Source organism: Macaca fascicularis, chromosome 6 (assembly GCF_037993035.2).
Source record: "Macaca fascicularis isolate 582-1 chromosome 6, T2T-MFA8v1.1".
Classification (NCBI taxonomy): domain Eukaryota; kingdom Metazoa; phylum Chordata; class Mammalia; order Primates; family Cercopithecidae; genus Macaca; species Macaca fascicularis.
Genome location: NC_088380.1, coordinates 183,227,760 through 183,253,153, shown reverse-complemented (window position 1 = coordinate 183,253,153; position 25,394 = coordinate 183,227,760). Strand labels below are relative to the sequence as shown.

At 46.9% G+C, this 25,394-nt stretch overlaps 2 protein-coding genes across 22 annotated transcripts in view; one reads left to right on the top strand and one right to left on the bottom strand.

The window, feature by feature from the left end:
• The first annotated feature begins 4,093 nt into the window (after nucleotides 1-4,093).
• KIAA1191 (KIAA1191 ortholog) lies at nucleotides 4,094-22,677 on the top strand. Of its 7 annotated transcripts, none has more exons than XM_005558581.5 (9): nucleotides 4,094-4,290; nucleotides 6,263-6,370; nucleotides 6,623-6,709; nucleotides 10,137-10,315; nucleotides 13,444-13,570; nucleotides 17,876-18,000; nucleotides 20,246-20,352; nucleotides 20,547-20,689; nucleotides 20,802-22,677. In XM_005558581.5, exons 3-9 carry the CDS (start codon nucleotides 6,682-6,684, stop codon nucleotides 21,008-21,010), a joined length of 918 nt encoding a protein of 305 aa, XP_005558638.1. In that variant the 5' UTR covers nucleotides 4,094-4,290; nucleotides 6,263-6,370; nucleotides 6,623-6,681; the 3' UTR covers nucleotides 21,011-22,677. The 7 variants fall into 7 exon arrangements, with proteins under 7 accessions (XP_005558638.1, XP_015307755.1, XP_045250467.1 ...); XM_015452269.4 differs by having other exon boundaries at nucleotides 6,623-6,728; XM_045394532.3 differs by lacking the exon at nucleotides 6,263-6,370.
• The window catches only part of SIMC1 (SUMO interacting motifs containing 1), a 91,147-nt gene continuing 88,366 nt past the window's right edge, over nucleotides 22,614-25,394 (bottom strand). For 5 of the 15 annotated variants that reach the window (XR_012414372.1, XR_012414375.1, XR_278489.5 and 2 more), the window contains 2 exons: nucleotides 23,039-23,423; nucleotides 22,614-22,900 (listed from right to left, as the gene is read on the bottom strand). Coding sequence is in view for 5 of the 15 variants with exons in the window: in XM_073994751.1 (XP_073850852.1) it covers nucleotides 23,161-23,423 (263 nt within the window). In the remaining 10 variants the exon portion in view is untranslated. Of the gene's footprint in view, nucleotides 23,424-25,394 lie in introns of all 15 variants that reach the window. The other 10 variants (XR_012414371.1, XM_073994751.1, XM_005558578.5 and 7 more) reach the window with 3 other exon arrangements.

Genomic DNA, 25,394 nt, shown 5'->3' with positions numbered 1-25,394 from the left:
TCCAGCCTGGGCAACAGAGTGAGACTATGTCTCAAAAAAAAAAAAAAAAAAAGGAATAGAATGGAAAACACCAGAATTTTATGAATTTTGTGAATGTGTATTTGTACTGAGCACCATGTAAAAAGTATTTCTTTCTTTGGGATGTGATAATAAAAAATACTTTGAAAGTCCCTGTTCTGGCTGGGCGCGGTGGCTCAAGCCTGTAATCCCAGCACTTTGGGAGGCCGAGACGGGCGGATCACGAGGTCAGGAGATCGAGACCATCCTGGCTAACCCGGTGAAACCCCGTCTCTACTAAGAAATACAAAAAACTAGCCGGGCGAGGTGGCGGGCGCCTGTAGTCCCAGCTCCTCTGGAGGCTGAGGCAGGAGAATGGTGTAAACCCGGGAGGCGGAGCTTGCAGTGAGCTGAGATCTGGCCACTGCACTCCAGCCTGGGCAACCGAGCCAGACTCCGTCTCAAAAAAAAAAAGAAAGTCCCTGTTCTAGTGTAAATAAGTACCTCTATGAGGAAATGAGTCAGGGAAAGTGTGCAGGTCCCCCGCCCCCTCCTCCCCAAACACACACACCCTGGTCAGTCCTTTTGCTTGGAACTTGTTTTCACCACCTGTATACCTGGGGAGCTTCTAGATGGCTTTCAACTCCTGGTGGAGCCAGGAGCTCAGCCTTGAGGGATCAGCTCACTGGCAAGACAGGAGCCCAAGGCCTCCAAAGAGAAAAAGTTAGCACCAATTAATGTATTCAGCACTTTGCTGTCAGATAATTAAAAAGCAAGCCAGGTGTGTGGTGGCATGGGCCTGTAGTCACAGCTATTCAGGAAGCTGAGCGGGGAGGATTGCTTGAGCCTGGGAGTTTGAGACTGGCCTGGGCAACATGAGACCCTGTCCCTTAAAGAAAAACCAGGCTAACATAACTTATGCCTGTAGTGCCCCTGATTTTGGAGGTTGAGGTGAGAAGATCGCTTGAAGCCAGGAGTTTGAGACCAGCTTGGTCAACGTAATCAAACGCCGTCTCTATTAAAAATAAAAAAATTAGCTGGGTGTGGTGGCGCGTACCTGTAATTCCAGCTACTGGGGAGGTTGAGGCAGGAGGATTACGCACAGGCGTTAGAGGCTGCAGTGAGCTGTTTTTGTGCCACTGCACTCCAGCCTGGGTGACAGAATGAGATCCTGTCTCTAAAAAAAAAAAAAAAGAGAGAGAGAAACAATCCTCACAGGGATTTAATCTTAGCATTCCTGTAGATTTTATGTCATTTCAAAGAAAAGCACCTTGATCTCTTAAGAAATGAAGGCTCCTCAAGGTCTAATTTGAAGACCCTGAGGTCTGATTTGGCCTTGCGTCACCTTTCCTGCCTCCTGAGTGAGTCATCGTCTTCTTAGGTCTTTCAGAGGGAGTCTTGCCACCCTGTCTCTCTTTCCTTCTACCTTTTCCTTTCCTTTTTTTTTTTTTTTTTTTTTTTTTTTTTTGAGATGGAGTTTGTCTCCCAGGCTGGAGCGCAGTGGCACAATCTCAGCTCACTGCAACCTCCGCCTCCCAGGTTCAAGCGATTCTCCTACCTCAGCCTCTTGAGTAGTTGCTATTAACAGGACCCCACCACCACACCCAGTTAATTTTTGTATTTTTAGTAGAGACACGGTTTCGTTACGTTGGCCAGGCTGGCATTGAATTCTTGTCCTCAGGTGATCCACCCGCCTCAGCTTCCCAAAGTGCTGGGATTACAGGCGTGAGCTACCACGCCTGGCCAGGAGGGGCCATTCTTAAGTCTTGTGATTCAGTTGTGACTTAATCCTCCCTACAGGAAGCCTACAAAATCAAACCATTTAGCAAAATAGTTTACTTGAAGAAGAAGGCTTGCATGGGAATCTAGGCATTAAAAGAATTAGCTCCTCCTTGGTCCGGGCGTGGTGGCTCACGCCTGTAATCCCAGTACTTTGGGAGGCTGAGGCGGAAAGATCACCTGAGGTCAGGAGTTCAAGAATAGCCTGGCTAACATGGTGAAACCCCGTCTCTACAAAAATTAGCCAGGCGTGGTGACACCTGCCTGTAATCCGAGCCACTCAGGAGGCTAAGGCAGGAACCTGGGAGGCGGAGGCTACAGTGAGCTGAGATTGCGCCACTGTACTCCAGCCTGGGTGACAGAGCAAGACTCCATCTCAAAAAAAAAAAATAGCTTCTCCTCAAAAATACACCCACTAAGAGGGGAAAAACCCACAAAATTGCTAAGATTAAAAGTTTGGCCAGTGTGGTGGCTCACGCCTGTAATCCCAGCACTTTGGGAGGCCGAGGCAGTCGGATCACGAGGTCAGGAGATCGAGACCATCCTGGCTAACATGGTGAAACCCCATCTCTACTGAAAATCCAAAAAATTAGCCGGGCATGGTGGCAGGCGCCTGTAGTCCCAGCTACTCGGGAGGCTGAGGCAGGAGAATCGCTTGAAACTGGGAGGCAGAGGTTACTGTGAGCCGAGATTGTGCCACTGCATTCCAGCCTGGACAACAAAGTGAGACCCTGTCTCAAAAAAAAAAAAGTTTACAGTCTATTATTTGTGGAAAAGAAATAGGTGCTCTCACATAGGTGCCATGCACCAAGACCATGGCAGCTTCAGACACTGGTACCACAATTATTAGGGGTAAAGTGGGTTTTTTTTTTTTTTTTTTTTTTGATGGAGTCTCGTTCTGTAGCACAGGCTGGAGTGCAGTAGCGTGATCTCAGGTCACTGCAGCCTCCGTCTCCCAGGTTCAAACGATCCTCCTGCCTCAGCCTCCAGAGTAAATGGGATTGCAGATGTCCATCACCAAGCCCTGCTGATTTTTGTATTTTTAGTAGAGATGGGGTTTTGCCATGTTGGCCAGGCTGGTCTCCAACACCTCAGCCTCTGAAAGTGTTGGGATTACAGGTGTGAATCACCGTGCCCAGCCAGATAAAATTGTTTTAATCAAATAGTAACTTCCAGGAAAGTCTTAAGTTTTCATGTATTTGTGGCTAAGAAATAAATGAGATGATCCCACCTTATGATGTATATAAGGGTGCAAAGTGCTATTTCTTCCTTTTCTGACTGAGAGGTGATATACATCCCTTCCTGTGGTGGAAGGTGCCAGCTTTGCTTCCACAGAGGTTAAAAAATATGGCATATTTTAAAAGCTCCAAACTAACAAAGGAACACCTTTAACACACACACACACACACACACACAATTATACTGCAATGTAATTGTGCTGTTCATAAGCTAATTATATAATTCATCAAAGACTTTAATTCTTAGTGCACTCAAGCACCCTGGTCTGGAAAGAGTGCTTAAGTTTAAAGTTGCATGAGCAAGGCCTCTCAGTTCTGCCAGTATGGCTGGAAGCCTCAAATGCTAAAATCTAAATGTGGCATTCACGCCACACCACCAATCATAGGCCTCCTGAGATGAGTTTTGATGGCAAGCTTTGGACTGGGGTAGAAACGGGGATGGATTTTTGCAGCTTCTGCCTTAACTTCGTTGCTTCGTCTTCTTGGTGAACCCTTGTGGGATAAGAGAAGTCTTCCTTCAGGATGTGACTGACACCTCAGCTGGCGCCTCTAAGCCTCACTTTCCTTAATGTAAAAGGGAAATCATGTTAGGATCGCCTTCCCTAGAGGAGGCAGGTGAGGTCGGTTCCCCTTTTTGGTTCAGCTGCTAGTATGAACCCTGCCTAACCCCGCTGTTTTGGGAGACAGTCCGTGCTCACTGCACCGCTTATTAACCGAAGTGACTTCTCATCTCTCCCAGTCTCAGCTTCACCTCCGTGAAGTGGGAAAAACAGGATGACAAGTACTCGCACTTGGCAGCCCTTTATGAGCCTTGAGGGCTTGGGCTTGTGGGTGTCATTTTACTATGCCACCAGCGGCTTCCCTTAGCTTGTCACGGACCCAGGCACAGCACACGCGCTGAGGAAGTGGTGGTGAAGTGTGGCGTCTCCTCTCGGGGCTGGCGGATTCCACACTCGGAGTTGCGGCTCCACAGCCAGCTGGGCAGCGTAGGGTGGGGACTCGCGATCGTGGACTACAACTCCCAGTATGCCCTGTGCGCCTCTGGGCCAAGTCTCGCGCGAGATCCCGCGGTCTCCGGAGGCTTTATCAGCAGGGCTGCCTGCCCGCCGGGTAGGTAGTGCTGCCTGGTGGGTCCTGGGGACGTTGGAAATCGCTGCCGCTCTCACCATGGCTTGGGTCCAGACTACGCCACAGCATCTCGGGAGACGTGGACCCTCAGAACCTTTTTAGTGCCGGACTCCGGGCCGCAGGCAGTCCCGCGGCAGCAGGATAACAGGTGAACAGATGGCGGGCTGGGCCCTCCCTTGGGGCTGCGTTCTCTGCCGATCAGGAGGGGCGCTTCCGGCGAGGCCCGATCTGGGGGCCCCTCCAAGCCTCTCCCCTCACCCCTTAACCTTTCATCCCGGCTCCGAGCTTGGCTGGGTCGCCTGTCTCCCTGGCTCCCCTTTCTGGGGTCTCCTTGATGGGGCTCCCTCCGGGGATGCCCTGCAGCTCCCGTACGGGCTTCCCCTCCGCTTCGTGGGACCAGCCCAGCCAGAGCCCCCACGACTTGTCCTCAGCCTCTTCTCCTCAGACCCTGCCTTCGGCTAGGGTCCCGGCCCTAATCTTAGCATGGAGGGGTGGGTGAAGCAGCCGGCCTTTCATGTCGTGGCGGCACCGTATTGTATATTGTGACGGAGAGGCAGAGGGACGGTGAGCTGGGGGGTGGGGGCATAGGGAAAGGGGAAGGGGATGTGTGTCTGGGGCGGGAATGCTCCCTGGACTGAGAGGATGGCTGAACTCGGCCTTTGCGACGCTCGTTAGTGACGAACTATCAATAACTGGTTTGCTCTCTCTCAGCCCTATCGGGATAGAGGGACGGTATAGCAAGCTGAAAAACAGTAACTTTCTCAGGCCCTCGCTTTAACTCCCCTGTAAACAGCATGAAACTACCTACCTTGCACATGGACCACTTATCTATGACCTTGGACAAATTAACTCCTCTGATTTTTAGTTTCCTTCTCTTTATTATTATTTTTAAAAATTTTTAATTTTTTTAATTTTTATTTTTGGTACTGAGTCTCACTCCGTCGCCCAGGCTGGAGTGCAGTGCCTGGATCTCGGCCCACTGCAACCTCCGCCTCCCGGGTTCAAGCTATTCTCCTGCCTCAGTCTCCCGAGTAGCTGGGATTACAGGCGCCCGCCACCATGCCCAGCTAATTTTTGTATTTTCTTTTTCTTTTTTTTTTTTTTTTGAGACGGAGTCTCGCTGTGTCGCCCAGGCTGGAGTGCAGTGGCCGGATCTCAGCTCACTGCAAGCTCTGCCTCCCGGGTTTTTACGCCATTCTCCTGCCTCAGCCTCCCGAGTAGCCGGGACTACAGGCGCCCGCCACCTCGCCCGGCTAGTTTTTTGTATTTTTTAGTAGAGACGGGGTTTCACCGTGTTAGCCAGGATGGTCTCGAACTCCTGACCTCGTGATCCGCCCGTCTCGGCCTCCCAAAGTGCTGGGATTACAGGCTTGAGCCACCGCGCCCGGCAATTTTTGTATTTTCAATAGAGAGGGTTTCACCATGTTGGCCAGGCTAGTCTCGAACTCCTGACCTTAAGTGATCTGCCCGCCTGAGTCTCCCAAAAATGCTGGGATTACAGGCGTGAGCCATCGCACCCGTCCAGTTTCCTTCTCTTTAAATTTAGGATATCTTTTCTGTAAGAGATAGCTTAAAAAAAAGGGGGGAGCCGGGCGCGGTGGCTCACGCCTGTAATCCCAGCACTTTGGGAGGCCTAGGTGGGCGGATCACGAGGTCAGGAGATCAAGACCATCTTGGCTAATGCGGTGAAACTCTGTCTCTACTAAAAATACAAAAAATTAGCCGAGCGTGGTGGCGGGCGCCTGTAGTCCCAGCTACTTGAGAGGCTGAGGCAGGAGAATGGCGTGAACCCGGGAGGCGGAGCTTTTAGTGAGCCGAGCTCGCTCCACTGCATTCCAGCCTGGGCGACAGAGTGAGACTACGTTTAAAAAAAAAAATTGGGATAAATAATATCTGCTTTGCCATCTTGCTGCAAGGATTAAAAGACAAGATAAACGCTATAAATAGTTTATGGTGTTAGCAGTAAAGAGCGAATTTCCCTACTGTAGTATCTGGCCACTTGCTGTGAGTTAAGATAATGAAATGAGTGTAATAGCCCTTGCAGGGTTGTTGTGGGGAATAAACAAGTGTTTGCCAGACTCTGACGGGCTGTTCCAATGCTGGCTGTTTGTTGTTATTAGAACCTCTGGATGGACGCTTCCTGGGAAGCTTTGCTAATTTGCAGCAGCTGGACCATGTTCCTCATTAACATCTGTCTGTCAGCTTAGTCGTCACATCATTTCACTGTGGTAAGGTGACTTTACCATGTATGGCGTCTTAGCTCTGTCATCTCACCGGTGTTAAGATCAGCCACAGGTGTGGTGAGACCTTTGACTTTATCCTTCTTTTTTCATTGGCATGTTTGTCACCCACTGGCTCTTGTGTGTGTGTGTTTCAACCTTGTAAACAAGCCATAAAATTCTGTGTGCCTGTCAGAAGAACAGCATTGGTGCTGCTCTTTGGTGTTCACCATAAGAAAATGCCCTTTGTTATTTTATTAGGTGGCAGGGACTCAGCTCGGAATTCTATATAGAAAAAGCACCTGGATCCCAGTCTTTCAATGGCTTCAAGACAACCAGAAGTGCCTGGTAAACTTAATTCTTCTTGGTAAAATCATGTTTTGCCCTTATTAATGTTTTAAGCGAGATAGAAACCATTTTATCTGAACTATGTTAATGGTTAATCTCTGCCACCAGGCGAGTATTTAGACTTAATAGATTGGCTTATTTTATTTTATTTTTTTGAGATGGAGTCTTGCTCTGTTGCCCAGGCTGGAGTGCAGTGGCACAATCGCAGCTCACTGCAAACCTCCACCTCCTGGGTTCAAGCCATTCTCCTGCCTCAGCCTCCCCAATAACTGGGATTACAGGCACACACCACCACACCCAGCTAATTTTTGTGATGGGGTTTCACTATATTGGCCAGGCTGGTCTTGATCTCCTGACCTTGTGATCTGCCCGCCTCGGCCTCCCAAAGTGTTGGGATTACAGGTGTGAGCCACCGCGCCCGGCCAGTTTTACTTTCGAGATGGAGTCTCACTCTGCCCAGGCTGGAATGCAGCGGCATGATCTCAGCTCACGGCGACCTCTGCCTCCCAGGATCAAGTGATTCTCCTGCCTCAGCCTCGAGTAGCTGGGATTACAGGTGCCTGCCACTGCGCCTGGCTAATTTTTTGTATTTTTAATAGAGACATGGTTTCTCCATGTTGGCCAGGCTGGTCTCAAACTCCTGACCTCAGGTGATCCTTCCGCCTTGGCCTTCCAAAGTGCTGGGATTACAGGTGTGAGCCACCGTGCCCGGCCTTAGATTGGCATCATTTAAATATTTTATTAGTTGCTCAGCCATAGTATGAAACTTTAACTTAAAGAGAATAGTCACTTCAGTTAAGGGTATTATGACAAGTTTGTTACTTTCCTAGTTATCAAATAAGAATTCAGAATAAGTTGTGCAGTTCTTGTAGTAGGTACCGAAGTGATTAAACTCACCTTCTTGTAGTATGTACCAAAGTGATTAAACTCACCTTTTTGGGGGTGGTGGGGAGGTGGGATGGAAGTCTTGGTAAAAAGGCACCAGCCTGCTTAAATGGCAGATTGAACCTAATCATGAAAATGCTCACAGCAACCCTTAATGAGTCAATTTCTGGGTTACTGACACCATTGATGACTACTTGAATTGTTTCATGAGAAAGGAAAGTGATTTTTAATTAAATCTGAATCGCTTAATTTCTGATTCTTGGTAAATTATGATGACGAAGAAAGATGATGGTTCCTATCTCTCAGGATTGTGAAGATTAAACAAAATACGTAAAAATAGGAGTTAAAAATCAGTGATAAATATGTATTTACTGCCCAGAATGCATTTGGTCTGTCTGTATACGAACATATTTTCTAGTAAATATTAGCTGACTTGATTGGTTTTAGGATGGCTGTTCAGTGGGAATCTTTAAGATGTTTTCGAAATTGCTTCCCAACTAGGTGGATTAACAGAAGTCTCCTGCATTCCCCAATATAGATCCATCTCTAGTTTTAACATCATCAGCTCTGTTTTAGTTTGTCTTTCATTGTTGCTGTGATTACCGTACATTCCATGTAGCCATCGTGAGCCGTAGGGTTGTGCCCGTTCGGTGAATGCTTTGTAGTGTGTTGCATGCAGAGTGTGTGCACTGGCTCAGGTCTGTGTTCCAGTTCCCGGCGCGCTCTTTCAAGCTAGGTGATATTGGGCAAGTTGATTGTGAAAATGGGAAATTGGAAAATGGGAAGAGTATCTGTTTAATGAGGATTAGGTAAGATGAGGGATGTAATTGTCTAGCAAGGAGGAAGACTTAGTAATTATTATTCGCTTGTGTGTGTGTTTGAGATGTAATGCACATACCATAAAATTCACCCACCGAAAGTGAACAATGTTGTGATTTTTAGTATATTCACAGGGTTGTGCAAACAAAACTACTATCTAGTTGCAGTACATTTTCTTTCTTTTTGAGATGGAATCTCACTCTGTTGCCTAGGCTGGAGTGCAGTGGCACCATCTTGGCTCCCTGCAACCTCCGCCTCCCGGGTTCAAGCAATTCTCCTGCCTCAGCTTCCCAAGTAGCTGGGACTACAGGCACGTACCACCACGCCTGGCTAATTTTTGTATTTTGAGTAGAGATGGGGTTTCGCCATGTTGGCCAGGCTGGAACGCCTGACCTCAGGTGATCCACCCACATCAGCCTCCCAAAGTGCTGGGATTACAGGCGTGAGCCACCGCGCCCGGCCATATTGCAGTACGTTTTCATAACCTCCAAAGAAAACCTCATACCATTAGCAGTCACATCGTCACTGCCCCCCACCCACTCCCTGGCAACCTCTAATCCTCTTTTTATTTCTATGGTTTTGTTAATTATTACCAATAGCAATAGGAATAATAGTGAGAGCTGCTTGGTCCCCTTGCCATTTAAATGAAATCTTTTTTGGTTTTGGACTTACTGCCAGGCAGGTTGATGTCTTAGAGAATGTGATTGTATGATTTTAGCAACAGGAACATGTCGCCTCTCAGGTAGGGTCTGGACATGAGTTCTGATACGCAAGGGTTAGCAAACGAAACACAGTGAACTTGGCTCCCTGGTCTGGCACAGCCGAGAGTGCCCGCATCACAACCGGACATGCTGGGCGTCAGTTCCAGTGGACAGGAATGGCGGGATCAGCTGGTGGTGGTTTGCGAGAGTGGTTGTCAATCATTTCTGTGATGGAAAGTGACTCTGCTGTTGGAATAAATCATACAGAACATTTGCAACTACAGGTGATGCCAGACAACATTTCTTGCAGTGCTGTTTTCTTTGGTGAGGAAAGGAAGGTAGAGGATCCACAGACCTTGGCTGAGCCCCAGAGAGCCATTTTCTGAATGAACTTGGGAAGATCACTTTACCCCTAGGCCTTAGTTTCCTCATCTATGAAATGGGAATGAGAACTTCGTATCCTCAGTCATTTCATATCCTCAGTCTTGCATGAATTGAGAGCTTTAGTATTGCAGTAGGCGGGTGGCTTCTGTGGCGTAAAGGACACAGGTTTGAAATCAGATAGGTTTGGGTTTTGATTCCAAACTGTACTTGGAAGTTGTGGTCAAGTACATTTAAATGGAACTTCAGGTTTCCTAATGCATGAAAATTAACGTGGTGGCATATGCCTATAATCCCAACTACTCACTGGGCTGAGGCACTTGAGCCAGGAGGTTGAGCCTGCAGTGAGCCGTGATGGTGCCGCTGCACTCCAGCCTGGGCAACGTAGACTGTGTCTCTAAACAAATAAAAAAAAAGGATTAGGACGGCTGAGTGGGTTAAGCGGACCACCCACAGTGTCAGGCATAGAGGAAGGGCTTGGTACCACTGCCTTTCCTGAACGGGGTTAGCTACTCCAGAACAAGCTATTTTGCTCTGTCCAAGAACAAGAGTATTTCAGAGCTTTCCTTCCTGCAGATTAATTCAAAGCTACTAGTATGTCCAGTTGCTGTACCTGTCTTGACAGGTGTCTCTGTTCTTAGCTCTCGAGGCTAGTGGGCCTCTAGGCAACATGTCCCTGCCCATCGGGATATACCGCCGGGCACTCAGCTATGACGATACCCTCGAGGACCCTGCGCCCATGACTCCTCCTCCATCGGACATGGGCAGCGTCCCTTGGAAGCCAGTGATTCCAGAGCGCAAGTATCAGCACCTCGCTAAGGTATCTGACCCTGCTGGCCGCTTCTGGCATACGCAACCCGTTTGTCCTTCCTCTGCTCCAGGAGCCTTCAGCGGCTCCCTGTGCCCACGGAGTTGGGCAGCAACCACTCCCTGTACGTGTTTTCTGTGCCTCAGTTACAGTTGTCTTTTCTTCTTTAAGATTTTATTTATTGTGTTAAAAAAAAAAAATTCAGTAGCTTTAGGGTGACCCGAGGTTTTGTTCACATGGATGAATTGTATAGTGGTGAAGTCTGGGCTTTTTGTGTGCCCGTCACCCGAACAGTGTACAGTGTACCCAATAGATGGTTTTCTAAATCCCCCTCTGTTTTTTTCTTTTTAATTCAAAACTCGAATGGCCTTGTCTGCTCCTGAGACTCTTCCACATTCCCCACAGAGCTAAATCCAAGCTCAGCATGATCCACGTTCCATGTGATCTAAGTCTTGCCTGCATCTCCCCAGCTCCCCTACCCAGTGCTTGAACCACGCAAGTTACCTAAAATTCTCGCACTTACCAGCGTATTTTCTGCCTGTCAGTGTTTGGCTCACACTGCCCTGATTGTTTAGGATGTTTACCATCCTCATCCTGTCCTCTCACCCCTTCTCCCACTCCATTTGCCCTTTAAGTCTTAGCTCAAAAGTCTCTTCTGTGACAGTTTGCCTGACATCTCCGTCCTCCTGATAAGGCCATCACCCCTCCCTCTGAGCTCCCCACGGTACCATGGTCCCCATCGTCATTCCTGCATTGCTTTCCTACCCTCCATTAGCTTCCTGAGGACAGGGGCCATGTCTAGGTTTGTACTGTTACCTGCAGAATCCAGCCGAGGGCCTGGCATAGATTCCCAAAAAATGCTCATTTTGTGATTGGGGAAAAAAATTGGCCCTTTCTTGAACACATGCTGTACCTCTCCTCATGCTGTTCTTCCAGCCTCAGCTGCCTTTGCCCATGGCCGTCCTCTGTAAGAACTGCCTCCTTCCTAAGGCCGCTCCGAACACACCTCACACTCTTATTTTTTTTTTTTTTTATTTTTATTGAGACGGAGTCTCGCTCTGTCGCCCAGGCTGGAGTGCTGTGGCCGGATCTCAGCTCACTGCAAGCTCCGCCTCCCGGGTTCCCGCCATTCTCCTGCCTCAGCCTCCCGAGTAGCTGGGACTACAGGCGCCCGCCACCTCGCCCGGCTAGTTTTTTGTATTTTTTAGTAGAGACGGGGTTTCATCGTGTTAGCCAGGATGGTCTCGATCTCCTGACCTCCTGATCCGCCCGTCTCGGCCTCCCAAAGTGCTGGGATTACAGGCTTGAGCCACCGCGCCCGGCCACACACCTCACACTCTTTCGTGCAGTCTAGTTTTGTAGGTTCGTATTATTGGAGCCTCTGTTTCCCGACCTCAGGGACCCTCTCCCCTCTGACTCTCCAGCCACCAAGAATACAGAAAGGCTAGACTGTTGCCTGAATAACGTAAGTCCACCAAGTTCACATAAGGCTGTCTAACCTGTAGTTACAGTTTCTCTGAACTTTGAGCCATATGATAGCTCAGGGCCCGACAGGCAGTACACGGTAAAGGTCCCCTGAAATAGACCGGGGTGTGAGTCCCAGGTGGTCTGTCCTAGCAAGACCTTGGGCCACACAACTTACCCTGAGCCCCAGTGTCTCCCTCTGAGAGCTGGGAATACCTTATGTCATAGAGGTGCTGTGGGGATTGAGTAAAGGGATGTAAAGGCTTGGCACATTCTGTATTAGCTGTGTAGCTGGTACTGTGAACGCAGGCTCCCTGCTTAACTTTCTCTTTGCAGAGCCATATTTGTTTCTTTCTAAGGAGTGTTTTCTCCCCCCACCTCCAGTACACTCTGAGGGCAGAAAGCTCCTTTCTAAGAAAGTACCCCCACAGCTCTGGGGGATATTCCCTGTATCAATTATCTACTGAAATATGAGCCAGTCAGCTGTTGAGGAGAGAGTATGCCACGTAACAGGTAGCAAAAGTGCAAGGAGAAAAGGCCTGCTGCAGCTTGCCTGTGACGTCAGAGCAGTGGGCTTGAGGGTCCAGAGCAGGAGGTGAGCGGGGCTTCTGGTGGCGCTTCCCAGGCCACACACCCTGCTGATGGCTCCACAAGGCAAGGAATGAGCCGGCTTCCAGGTTTCTGCGGGGCCTCAGCTGGAACAGCTGACAACTTGGAACAGCTGTGCCAAAGGAGAGCTCCGCCTGACTCATCACATGCGATCTTTCATTTGCCCTAACTCTCCCCATGTTAGGAATCAACCATCTTCCCAGTAAGGAAACATAGGTTCAAGTTTTACTCAAGGTCACAGCTTAAAGGTATAAATTCCGTTTTGTAGTAAGGATACAACATTTTTCAGTACTTTTTATCTGTCCCCCCCTTTTTTTCAACCATCTTATTTTCTTCTCAGTTCTTCCAGACAGGCACAGAATAAAGAGTAAGTCTTGTTCTCTCCTCCCTGCTAGGCCTGAGTAAGGTATCAGGTGTTTCGATTGCAGAAGGTGGAGGCTCCCAGCTCTTGCATGTTGAAAATGAGGAGCTAAGTAGATTTTTTTGTTTCAAAAGACCATTACTTGAACCTTGGGAGCAGTGGTCCTCAAGGTGTGGTCTTGGGGCCAGCAGCAGCAGTATCACCTGGGAATTTATTAGAAACAAATTCTTAAACTCCACCCCGGACCACCCGGGACCTACTGAATCAAACTGAGGTGGAGCGCGGCAGTCTGTTTTAATGCCTGGCCCAGGGTGAGAACCACTTACCTAGTGCTCTCATCAATTAAGATCTAGCACAGTGCTGGGATGTGGCCAGTGCTTCATAATAAGCATTTCTTCTGCATTCTTAGGGCATAGTACTATAGTATACTGGAAGGTCATAGTCTAGGAAGGTAGTAGACCTCAGACTTTCAAATTCTGACTTTCCCACCTTTATAAATGTAAACTATTCACATAATGTCTGTTTTTGTTGTCACTTTGGATAATACCTATCTAGCTGGGTGGAGATGACCAACTCTTCCCTTCAACGATTTCCTCACTTACCAGATTAATGTTATTTCAGTAACTTCCTCCCTAAAGGAGTAAGTTTAGGTGTGTGTCTCCCCTGCCCTGCCTAAGTGCTTCTGTACTGTACCTCTCTTGAACAGGTGGAGGAAGGAGAGGCCAATCTACCCTCCTCTGCCATGACCCTGTCATCGGCCATTGACAGTGTGGACAAGGTCCCAGTGGTGAAGGCTAAAGCTACCCATGTCATCATGAATTCTCTGATCACAAGTAAGCACTCTTCACCCTCAGAGTAGAGTGCCATAGGGGCGGGGAAGAGCTGAGGCTTCCTACAAGCGGACTGGAGATGATTCTGCAACATGCCCGCCTGACCTTGTCCCAACAAATGTCAGTTTGTTAGGTTGGCTGAATCATGTCAGTATTGAAGCTCCATTTATTAGGTGGAAGATTTGCCAAATGTTAAGCATCTTAGTCTGATTTAGGTGCATTCCTGCTGCTTTGTTGATACAATCTCATTTTCCCAGATCTGTCACTGTGGCCTTGGGCAGGCTACTTAACTGCGGAGACCGCCCCACTCTAAAATGGGGAGTGTCACTGGCAGGCTGAGGTGAGGATGAGACGGCCCAGTGCTCAGTGGCTGGCAGCTGCTGCTGTCACTGTTTCAAGCTCTGCTGGAGAAGGCCAAACATCCAGGCATTTCCCACTTGCCCCAGTTTTTTTTTTTTTTGGTAATTAAACAGCTCAAAGTTGGTCTACCAGGAAGACGACCAGGTCCAAGTGTCTTTAGTCTTAAGAATGTATGATTGGTCATCCTAATGAACCCTGATATGAGAACTTGGATTTTTTCTTAACCTTATAACAAGCTAACTAAACTTCATTCTGGAGGGCTGTACGGGTTGCTGTGGGAAGTTAACAATTAGATACATGGCTCTGCTTGTCAGCAGCTGTGCCCCTACCAGGGTAAGGTACATAGAGGTTCTCCTTGGTTGGCTCATTTTTGAAGGCATAAGCCCTTGTTTATCTTCTCCAGGAGGGCATCCATTTGTCCTGGGCATTTCCTAGTGAATTCACCAAGAACCCAAAGTCCAAACTCATAACTCTTACTTTGGTTTCTTTTTTTTTTTTGAGACAGAGTCTCACTCTCACCTAGGCTGGAGTGCAATGGTGTGGTCTCAGCTAACTACAACCTTCGCCTCCTGGGTTCAAGCAATTCTCCCGCCTCAGCCTCCCGAGTAGCTGGGACTACAGGCGCGTGCCACCATGCCTGGCTAATTTCTGTATTTTTAGTGGAGATGGGGTTTCACTCTGTTGGGCAGGATGGTCTTGATCTCCTGACCTTGTGATCCACCCGCCTAGGCCTCCCAAAGTGCTGGGATTACAGGTGTGAGCCACCGCACCTGGCCTATATACTTTGATTTTCTCTTATTCACATCTGTTGAATCAACAACACTACTTTTATATTACAAGCTTGAGAATGTGTTCTAGCAGTGTTACAAAACTTATTCATTGTTTTTTTTAGCAAAAGTAAGCACTCTTCACCATCAGAGTAGAGTGCCATAGGGGTGGGGAAGAGTTGAGACAACTTTTTTTTTTTTTGAGACGGAGTCTTGCCCTGTCACCCAGGCTAGAGTGCAGTGGCGTGATCTTGGCTCACTGCAAGCTCTGCTTCCTGGGTTCACGCCATTCTCCTGCCTCAGCCTCCCGAGTAGCTGGGACTACAGGCACCCGCAACCACGCCCGGCTAATTTTTTTGTATTTTTAGTAGAGACGGGATTTCACTGTGTTAGCTGGGATGATCTCCGTCTCCTGACCTCGTGATCCACCTGCCTTGGCCTCCCAAAGTGCTGGGATTACAGGCGTGAGCCACCGCGCCCGGCTAGCACAATGTAACTTCTTTAATGAAAATAATTTACCCACCGGGCGTAGTGGCTCAGGTCTGTAATCCCAGCACTTTGGGAGGCAGAGGTGGGTTGATCACTTGAGGTAAGGAGTTCAAGACCAGCCTGGCCAACATGGTGAAACCCCAACTTTACTAAAAATACAAAAATTGTTGAGTGTGGTAGCGTGTATCTATAATCCTAGCTACTCGGGAGGCTGAGGCAAGATAATTGCTTGAACCTGGGAGGCAGAGGTTGCAGTGAGCTGATATCATGCCGCTGTACTCCAGCCTGGGCAACGAGTGAGACTCTGTCTCAAAAATATATATATATAGTTTACTAACAGTACAGAACATTATGACACTCCAGTATGTGAATGTCACTCATATTTATTTGGCTTACTCATTTCCACATACATGCATATTTTTATATAACTCCAGGTATAGTAAATATACCATTCTGGTTTTTTTCAATTAACACTTCCATGAACTTTTGATGTTGCTATAGTCTTAAGTTTTAAAAAGCTGCATTTAAGGCTGGGCGTGGTGGCTCACACCTGTAATTCCAGCACCTTGGGAGGCAGAAGCGGGCGGATCACGAAGTCAGGAGTATGAGACCAGCCTGGCCAACATGGTGAAACCCCGTCTCTACTAAAAATACAAAAACTAGCCGGGCGTGGTGGTGCACACCTGTAATCCCAGCTACTCGGGAGGGTGAGGCAGGAGAATTGCTTGAACCTGGGAGGTGAGGTTGCAGTGAGCTGAGATAGCACCATTGCACTCCAGCTCTGGGCAACAGAGCAAGACTCCATTGTGGGGGAGGGTAGCGGGCAGGAAAGCTGCATTTAATTCTGGTATTAGTTGGGTGCGGTGGCTCATGGTTGTAATCCCAGCACTTTGGGAGGCTGAGGCAGGAGAAATGCTTGAGACCAGGAGTTTGAGAATCAGCCTGAGCAACATAGTGGGATCCTGTCTCTATTAAAAAAAAAAAAATCCTGGTATTGGTATATTGTCACGCGTTAAATCCCTTGTTTTTAGATTTTCAAGTGACTACCTGGTAAGTCTGAAGAACATCTTTATGCATTTAAGTTTTTTTTTTTTCTTCTATTTCTGATGGAAATACCTCCTTAGAAGAGGAATGACGAAGTCATCATAAAAGGCATCTGGTATCTAGTCTTCTGGTTCACAGCTGCCACATTCCTGTATGTGAGAGTGTATTATGTGGTTTATGTACAGATTAAGCAGAAAGTCAGCCGTTATTCATTCCACAGCAGAACTAACTTTTTGATTATGAGATAATCAGGTCAGACTGAAGGAATGTTGAGTGGAGTTATGTCTGCTGTTCCAGGCACTGGGATGGGGCATTTCACACAGGAGAAACATGGAATCAGTAGACTTTGGCTAGCTCAAGGCAGGCTATCTGGTTTGGATCTGGATGGTACCTTGGTGCTATCTAGCCTGAATGTGGCCAGTTTCTCTTTGGCAAAATTTTTTGTGTAGGTGACAAGGGTGGTGAATCTCTTAGAAAGTTTTATTTATTTATTTATTTATTTATTTTTGAGACGGAGTCTCGCTGTGTCTCCCAGGCTGGAGTGCAGTGGCGTGATCTCGGCTCACTGCAAGCTCCGCCTCCCGGGTTCACGCCATTCTCCCGCCTCAGTCTCCCAAGTAGCTGAGACTACAGGCGCCCGCCACCACGCCCGGCTAGTTTTTTGTATTTTTAGTAGAGACGGGGTTTCACCATGTTAGCCAGGATAGTCTCGATCTCCTGACCTCGTGATCCACCCGCCTCGGCCTCCCAAAGTGCTGGGATTACAGGCTTGAGCCACCGCGCCCGGCCGAAAGTTTTATATTTGGAGAATTTTTACTGTGTCGGGCTATCAGCCGCCTTCCTCATGCTGCATTTCTTTTTTTCTTTTTTTTCTCTTGAGACAGAGTCTGTTGCCCAGGCTGGAGTGCAGTGGCACGATCTTGGCTCATTGCAACTTCCACCTCCCAAGTTCAAGCGATTCTCATGTCTCAGCTTCCCAAGTAGCTGGGATTGCAGGCACCCGCCCGCCACCATGCCCGGCTGATTTTTGTATTTTTTTGTTTTTTGAGACGTAGTTTTGCTCTTGTCGCCCAGGCTATAGTGCAATGGCGTGGTCTCGGCTCACCGCAACCTCTGCCTCCTGGGTTTGAGCAATTCTTCTGCCTCAGCCTCCCAAGTAGCTGGGATTACAGGCATGCGCCATCACGCCCAGCTAATTTTGTATTTTTAGTAGAGACAGGGTTTCTCTATGTTGGCCAGGCTGGTCTCGAACTCCTGACCTTAGGTGATCCTCCTGCCTCAACCTCCCAAAGTGCTAGGATTACAGGCGTCAGCTACGGCGTCCAGCCCCATGTTGCATTTCTAAATACAAAGAAAATGTCACCGTGTACAACTAAGAGGAGGGTGGGAGCACTGAGCTCAGGGTTCTTCAGTTGTCCCTTTAGGAATAACCTTCAGCTTGGTGTGAGGGAAGGCTTCTTTCTGGCTAGACAGCCTTTGTGTGCGGTCAGAATTAGTGCTACAGTACCTCTCTGGGGAAAGTCTCCTCTTCTTTGGATGGTCAGTGTGGTCTCTTGCTTCTGGGGAGAACAGTAGATATCCATGTTGTCCTCCCTGTTTTGTGACGGGAGAGGGCAATGGGCATGACTGTCATCTCCTCTGTTCCCAGAACAGACCCAGGAAAGCATTCAGCATTTTGAGCGACAGGCAGGGCTGAGAGATGCTGGCTACACACCTCACAAGGGCCTCACCACCGAGGAGACCAAGTACCTTCGAGTGGCCGAAGCACTCCACGTAAGCTCTTGGGAACTTTCAAAAAACAAAACCTTCAGTGTTCATGGCTTGAAATGTGGCTGTGGTTTCGAAGTTACCAGCTCAGTTAGTTGAGGACTGTGGAGTTAGTCTCGCTCCCGAGCTCTTAGCCTCGTAGTTTTGCTTATCCACCTATACAGTGGGTGTGTCTGTTTTGCTACTTCTGGTTAGCAGGATCGAGTGAGAGCCTCAGCTTACATATATATACGAGTACTTGATGAACCATAAAGCAAATGTGAAGTATCTTGGGGAGAACTAGGCAGCCTCAACAGAGGTAATAGTTTAACTGGAAAGGAACATCATGCTCTGCATTTAATTTTAACAAGTGAAAATCCAATGTGGAATTGGAATGTTTTTGCTATTTCTTTTCTATAAGTGAAGAATTTTAGTAAGGGTTAATTTAGTGACAGCCAAGTATTTGAATGAATAGTTTCAAATGACTTTCTTTCAGAGGAGACCACTTCATACTGGATAGCATTTTGATTTGTGAAGCCCTTGCATTCATTTCATCCTCACAATCACCTTTTGGGGCAGATGCTCTTCTCCATATTTTGTCAATGAGGAGATTGAGGTTCGAGGCCATCTATTCAGCCAGTCATAGTACCCAAACCCAGGTCTCCTGATGCCTTACTTCCTGTTGGCTGCTTCCTCCTCCTTCCAAAGCAGCCTGGAAATCTAGCTCCTGAAGGGGCAGATTGTGAAGAGACGCAATTACAGTTAAGAAACTTGGACTGGCTTCTGTAGGCAAAGGTGGGTCAGAATCCAGGCTTGTTCCAAGCTTGAAGAGTTCTGAACAGGGTATGATGAGGGCAAGGTGAGGAGAGCACAAGAGGCCGGAAAGGATCATAGTATACATTATATATAAGGAGAAATAACCTGGGTCTGGTGGCCTGTGGGTGGGGATATAAAACACTGTGGCCTGTTTGCAGTCACCCGGGCTGAAGTACAGTGTTGCGCTCTCGGCTCACTGCAACCTCTACCTCCTGGGTTCAAGTGATCCTCCCACCTCAGCCTCCCAAATAGCTAGGATTACAGGCATGCACCACCATGCCTGGCTGATTTTTAGTAGAGACGGGGTTTCACCATGTTGGCCAGGCTGGTCTTGAACTCCTGACCTCATGTGATCCACCTGCCCCGGCCTCCCAAAGTGCTGATATTACATGTGTGAACCACTGCACCCGGCCCTGTTTGCATTTTGTAATGAGCATTCCAGATGATTCTTTTGCAGGCTAGGTTTAAAAACTGCTATAGGAAATCAGGTTTGGGCTGGTGGCCAGTTTAAGCTTTCAAACAAGGCCGATGCTTCCAGAGAGGGGTACCATCAGCCTTTGACACTTAACTGAGAACTTTCCAGTATAGGTCAGTGAGAATTCTATTTGAGCAATTCACCTTACATAACGGTAGGACTGACTTTGGTTGACTCATTTTCTGTGTCTTTCCCATAGGAGTAGAACATGAGGATGGCTGAAATATTAGCTGTAACTTACATCTTGTAACAGATTGTCAACTTACATGAATGGATCTGTTGAATGTTTGAGAAAATTCAAACGTGATCATTGTTTGGAGCACAGCTTGGGCTAAGCAGTGGCATGGCAGGCCCGGAGGGAGGAGACAGCATGGGAACCTTGCTCTAGAAGAGCTGAGATTAGACCTGTCTCTCCCCGCTAGACTGCGAGTCAGTTAGAGGAATGCTAACGGTGCTGAGGGAACCCAGAGTGGCTGACTGTGGGAGAGGAGGAGGAGAGAATGGAGCAGGCTCCTCAGAGGAAGCATTTAGCTGAAGAGACCCACATGCCTGAGTCTTGGCTTGGAGAGACTGAGAATGGCAGGGCTTTGTACGTGGTAGGAGCAGCAGCGAGACAAGAGCTTAAGCCCTGCTTAAAAGGCCAAGAAGGCTGGCAGCTTGAGTTCTGGCTCTTCCATTTTACTGACTTGGGGGAATGTGGGGGCAATTACTTCACTTTTCTGAAAGTAAAAGTTGTAGTGTAAAGCTTTAAGTACAGGGATGTTCACAATACAGTGTAGAATGAACACATTTTTTGAGGAGATGGAGTTCCATGTCCTTTGGCAAAAACAAAGGACTACCTGTTAGATCACTCGAAATCATTCCACCTGTAGATGTCTTGTGCTTAAAGTTAGAACGCAAACCCAATTGTTTATGCCTAGGCTTAGCTGTTTGCATTTGCTTTCATTTTTAAAAAGTCTCTCTTCTTACCCATCTGAGCAGAAACTAAAGCTACAGAGTGGAGAGATAACAAAAGAAGAGAGGCAGCCTGCATCAGCCCAGTCCACCCCAAGCACCAGTCCACATTCTTCACCTAAGCAGAGGCCCAGGTGAGCCCTTCCTGTGACGCTTCCGAGTTCCCGTGTGCTTCAGGAAAGCTAGTGTGGCAGGCGAGGTTGTATTATTTAAGCCTGTGGTTTCGGAGGGAGAAGGGATAGTTCAGTTCCTGTTCTTTTGGTGTGAGACATTTCTAGGGGTGAAGGAAGAGGTATTTTAGGGTATGTTTTTTTTTTTTTTCTTCCAGGGGCTGGTTCACTTCTGGTTCTTCCACAGCCTTACCTGGCCCAAATCCCAGCACCATGGACTCTGGAAGTGGGGATAAGGACAGAAACTTGTCAGACAAGTGGAGCCTCTTTGGACCGAGATCCCTTCAAAAGTATGACTCTGGTAAGGCAGTGCCTTCAAAAAACAGAGCGGCATGGCAGGCATCTTACCATATTGTATATCGGGAGCTGCCTACTGGTTTTGAAATCATTCACGCTCTGGTTCACTTTTGTAGGAAGTTTTGCCACCCAGGCCTACCGAGGAGCCCAGAAGCCCTCTCCATTGGAACTGATCCGTGCTCAAACCAACCAAATGGCTGAAGAGCCAGCAGCCTTGAAGCCGCCCAAGATGGACATCCCAGTGGTGGAAGGAAAGAAACCACCACCACGGGCCCATAACCTCAAACCCCGTGACTTGAATGTGCTCACACCCACTGGCTTCTAGAGCCCTTTCTTTCCAGGGATTCTGGTAAAGAAGGTTTCTTGCACCCCACTCCCCTTTTACCTTGGCATTGACATAGGAAAGGTATATTTAAAAACTTAATCAGCTGGGCATGGTAGCTCATGCCTGTTATCCCAGCACTTTGGGAGGCCAAGGTGGGTGGATCACTTGAGGTCAGGAGTTCAAGACCAGCCTGGCCAACATGGTGAAACCACGTCTCTACTAAAAATACAAAAATTAGCTGGGCGTGGTGGTGGGCGCCTGTAGTCCCAGCTACTTGCGAGGCTGAGGCAGGAGAATTGCCTGAACCCGGGAGGCGGAGGTTGTAGTGAGCTGAGATCATGCTATTACACTCCAGCCTGGACGACAGAACGAGACTCTGTCAAATAAATAAATAAAGTAAAGAACCCGTTAAATTGAGGCTAGAGCTGGAGATGTAATTGGTTTTTGAGAAACATTAGTACAAAGTTGGCCCTTGTTGTGTAGAAGAAGTCATTTTGTACTGCTTTAAAGTTAGACTAAATATTCTCAGCACTGGTGCATGGGGACCTCATTACCTATTTTTTCATCATTTGCCCTAGGTAAGAACATTGATCACTGCTTACTGGGTAAAGAATGTTTGTGCTGTTCCAAAACCCAGACTTCTCGATTCCTTTACCACTATCCACGTGAGCACTGACAAATCATGGCTTAGAGGTGCTCATTGACTCCCTGAGACGACTTTGGCCCTGTTGATGGCTGGTGCTGTGCTCCAGCCTTATCAGTTAGGGGACCCAAGATTTGTTTGGGACCTGGGTACAGGTAAAAGCCAGATTCGGCAGGGACCCCTCTTTCTAGGCTGAACACTGCGTCCCCCTGCTTTTTGGTAGACCTAATGGATCACTGTCCTGCAGCCAGTTCTTCTTGTGGGGCCTCTTAGGCCAGTGCTGGGGGAGGCATGCTCCTCTTTCTATGCCACAGAACAAACACTACTCTAGCAGAGCCTTTCTTGCACTTTAAAGTGAGATTAATTTAGCTCTAATTTGGTTAAAAACTTCCTAAGAGAGAAAATTCAGTCTACTGATTTGGTATAGGTAAATGGACATTAAATTTTAAAAAAAGTAAAGGAGATGGTAGGTACAGTTATAGTCTTGAGGTTCATGTGAAGCCAATGGTGTTACCTTATTTTGATTTCCTTGTTCAGGTCAGGGCCTGGAATGCCTGTGTGGGGAGGTGAATGAATTCAAAATTTTCTGTATGAAAGCATTTTTCACCAAAATGAGCCTCATCCCTTTATGCAACACATAACCTTACTGAGGGAGGGAAATAGGGAAGCCACCTTTTTATTTCTCCTCACTGTGTACAAGTTCAGTTGTTGTCTTGAACACTGTCTCAAGTACCTGTTTTTTGTTTGGGATAGTACCTGGTCTGTATAAGAAGCTGGCCTTTCCATAGAGAGGCCCTGGAGTCTAAAATTATGAGAACAATTAATTTATTTGTGTCTTCTATTATGATTTCTTGTTTTGACAGTAAAAATCTTTACTACTTTCTCAAATGTGGCTATTTTTTTGTCCTTTTAACAATGGTGATTCCACTCTGCCTACCCAGAGTCACAGTGAACTTGGTATTTTGAAAAACCATTGCCTTTTTATTGTCTCCTTTTAACATCAAATGTTTTGTAACACACTTGATCCTTTTGTTTCTACCCTCTATTTATTACAAAGTCAAATTAATAGGCAATAGAATAGGTCTAACATAGAATGCTTGCATTTCATTAGGGAAAAATGAACGTCTCTCCTGAAACAGGTCGTCGGTACCTTGAATGACATAATATTGGTGTATAGAGTGGCTTCAGCAGAGGGATTTTTCCACATCTTGAATGAAAATGTTAAACGTGGTGCACACAGTATTAACCTGTTTCAAAAAAAGTATAGATAAATAATTTATTAAAAAATATATATACCTTGTATATTTAAGCCATATTTGAGAATAGGCTAGGATAGGATTATTAAAAAAAAGATATTTATACTAGAGTTAGAAATTACAGCCTACTGATTAAATAATATAGGTTTGGTCTTGTAAGATTTTAGCCACTTTTCCTACTTTTGGAGCTTTTAAGTAGTTGGAGATAAGAGTTCAGGAGGTATTCTTGGCATTCGGTGCTTGGCAGGCCCTCAGGAGCTGCTCCAGCCCTTTTGAGAGGGCTCTGCGTCAGGGTTCAAGTCCGCAGCATAGAAGAGCAGGAGCTTCAACAAGTGCACTTTGTCTTGGAGTTGAGGGACAAGAGGCTCCCCCAGCATCTGGATCAGGCGGCTGCGGAAGGCCTCAATCTGCTTCTCTACGTCCACCACTGTGATGTCATCTCCTTGCTGGGGTTTGGGCTTAATCCTTTTGATTATTAAGTCCTTTCGGTCGATCACGGAACTCCTTAAGTGTTCTGCAAGAGGGAAAAAGTCAGCTGGGTGCTCTGAACTGCTTTTTATTCCTTTTTTAAGAAGTCTAATTTTGGTAGGTAGGTAGAGTCTTGGCAAAGACTTGTTGACTAGCTACAGGGATACAAGTCGAAGGCTATGTGAGTGCCTGCAGTAACTCCACTTCCAGGAGGCCCTTTGTTCTCAGTTCTCTAGGGTCCTTAAGTTTTACATTAAGGTGATATGGTTTGGATCGGTGTCATTTTTTATGATCACATAAAAAGCGGTCAAAAAATGAAAATACTGGGGAAACAATCAGACATCTTCATCTATTCCATGTTCTAGCCAGTAGTATTTAACATGAGTATGATCATGAATAAACAACTAGACAATCCCAAATTGTAATCCCTAATGTTGGAGGTAGGGCCTGGCGGGGGTGATTTCTCATGAATGGTTTGGCACCATCCCCTTGGTGCTGTTCTAGTGATAATGAGTTATTGTGAGGTCTGGTGGTTTAAAGTGTGTATGTAGCACCTCCTCACTCTTCTGCTCTGGCCACGGAAGACATGCCTGCTTCCTGTTCAGCCATGATTGTGTTTCCTAAGGCCTCACTAGAAGCAAAAGCCACTATGCCTCCTGTATAGCCTGTAGAACTGTGAGCCAATTAAACTTCTTTTCTTTATAAATTACCCAGTCTCAGGGGGGTGTGTGTGTGTGTATACTCCTGACCTCAAGTGATCCGCCTGCCTCAGCCTCCCAAAGTGCTGGGATTACAGGTGTGAGCCACCGTGCCTGTCTGTTCCATGTTCTTGTTCTTGTCAACAGTATTTAAGTGTGATCATGAGTAAGCAATTAACAATCTCAGTTATGGGACATTTACAAAATAACTGGCCTAGACTCTTAAAAAATATCTACTATGAAAGACAAGTAAAAGCTGGGAACTGTGCTAGACTGAATGAAAGAGACCAAAGAGTATGACCACCAAGTACAATGCTTCATATTTGACTGTATCCTGGCTCAATCTAAAATCAACCACCAAAAAAGGATATTACTGGGACACTATTAGATAACATGCTATCAAGAACAAGTTTCATGGCCGGGTGTGGTGGCTTCTGCCTGTCATTCCAGCACTTTGGGAGGCTGAGGTGGGCAGATCACCTGAGGTCAGGAGTTTGAAACCAGCCTGGCCAATATGGTGAAACCCTGTCACTACTAAAAATACAAAAAAATTAACTAGGCATGGTGGTGCGTGCCTGTAATCCCAGCTACTCGGAAGTCTGAGGTGGGAGAATTGCTTGAACCCAGGAGGTGGAGGTTGTAGTGAGCCAAGATTGCACCACTGCACTCCAGCCTGGGCGACAGAGCTAGACTCCACCTCAAAACAAACAAACAAAAAAACAAAACAAGTTTCGTGAGTGTGATAATGCATAGTGGTATGAAGTACAATATCCTTATGCTTAGAGATACATGCTGAACATGCTGAAGTACTTAAGCAATAGAATTATAATGGTGTACTTATCAACTGTTTCAGAAAAAATGGTACATAAATGGATCAATAGGTAAACCAAATGTGTCAAAATCTTAGCAGCTAATGAATCAACGTAAATGGCATATATATATATGGGCGTTCGTTGTACTATTCTTTCAACTTTACCGTAGGTCTAAAAATGAAAATACTCAAGAAAACAAAAAGTTAAGGCCATCCCCAATAGATTCTAGAAGCATGTGAAATTGAGGCAAATGAGCACAAGGTCACATTAGGCAAATGTATTGAGAGAGTTCTGGGGACTCGAAGACTTCCAGTTGCATATAAGTACACCATTATTTCTCAGTCTCCTCATTTATCAAACGGGGATGACGGCATTTTCACTAGCAGTTATTAAAAGGATTGAGCTACACTGTGTCCAGATTTAGGACACAGAATAAATCATTTTAAGCGGTATATCAGGTTACATTTTCAAGTAATACATTCAATATGTTTTCTTCTCAACTTTCAG

Bases quoted from the DNA above. Each gene is read 5' to 3' on its own strand.
- KIAA1191 (XM_045394532.3), top strand. From the start codon at position 6,682: ATGGCTTCAAGACAACCAGAAGTGCCTG. The intron at 6,710-10,136 runs GTAAACTTAATT...CTCTGTTCTTAG, and splicing joins AAGACAACCAGAAGTGCCTG to CTCTCGAGGCTAGTGGGCCT. The intron at 13,571-17,875 runs GTAAGCACTCTT...CTCTGTTCCCAG, and splicing joins CATGAATTCTCTGATCACAA to AACAGACCCAGGAAAGCATT.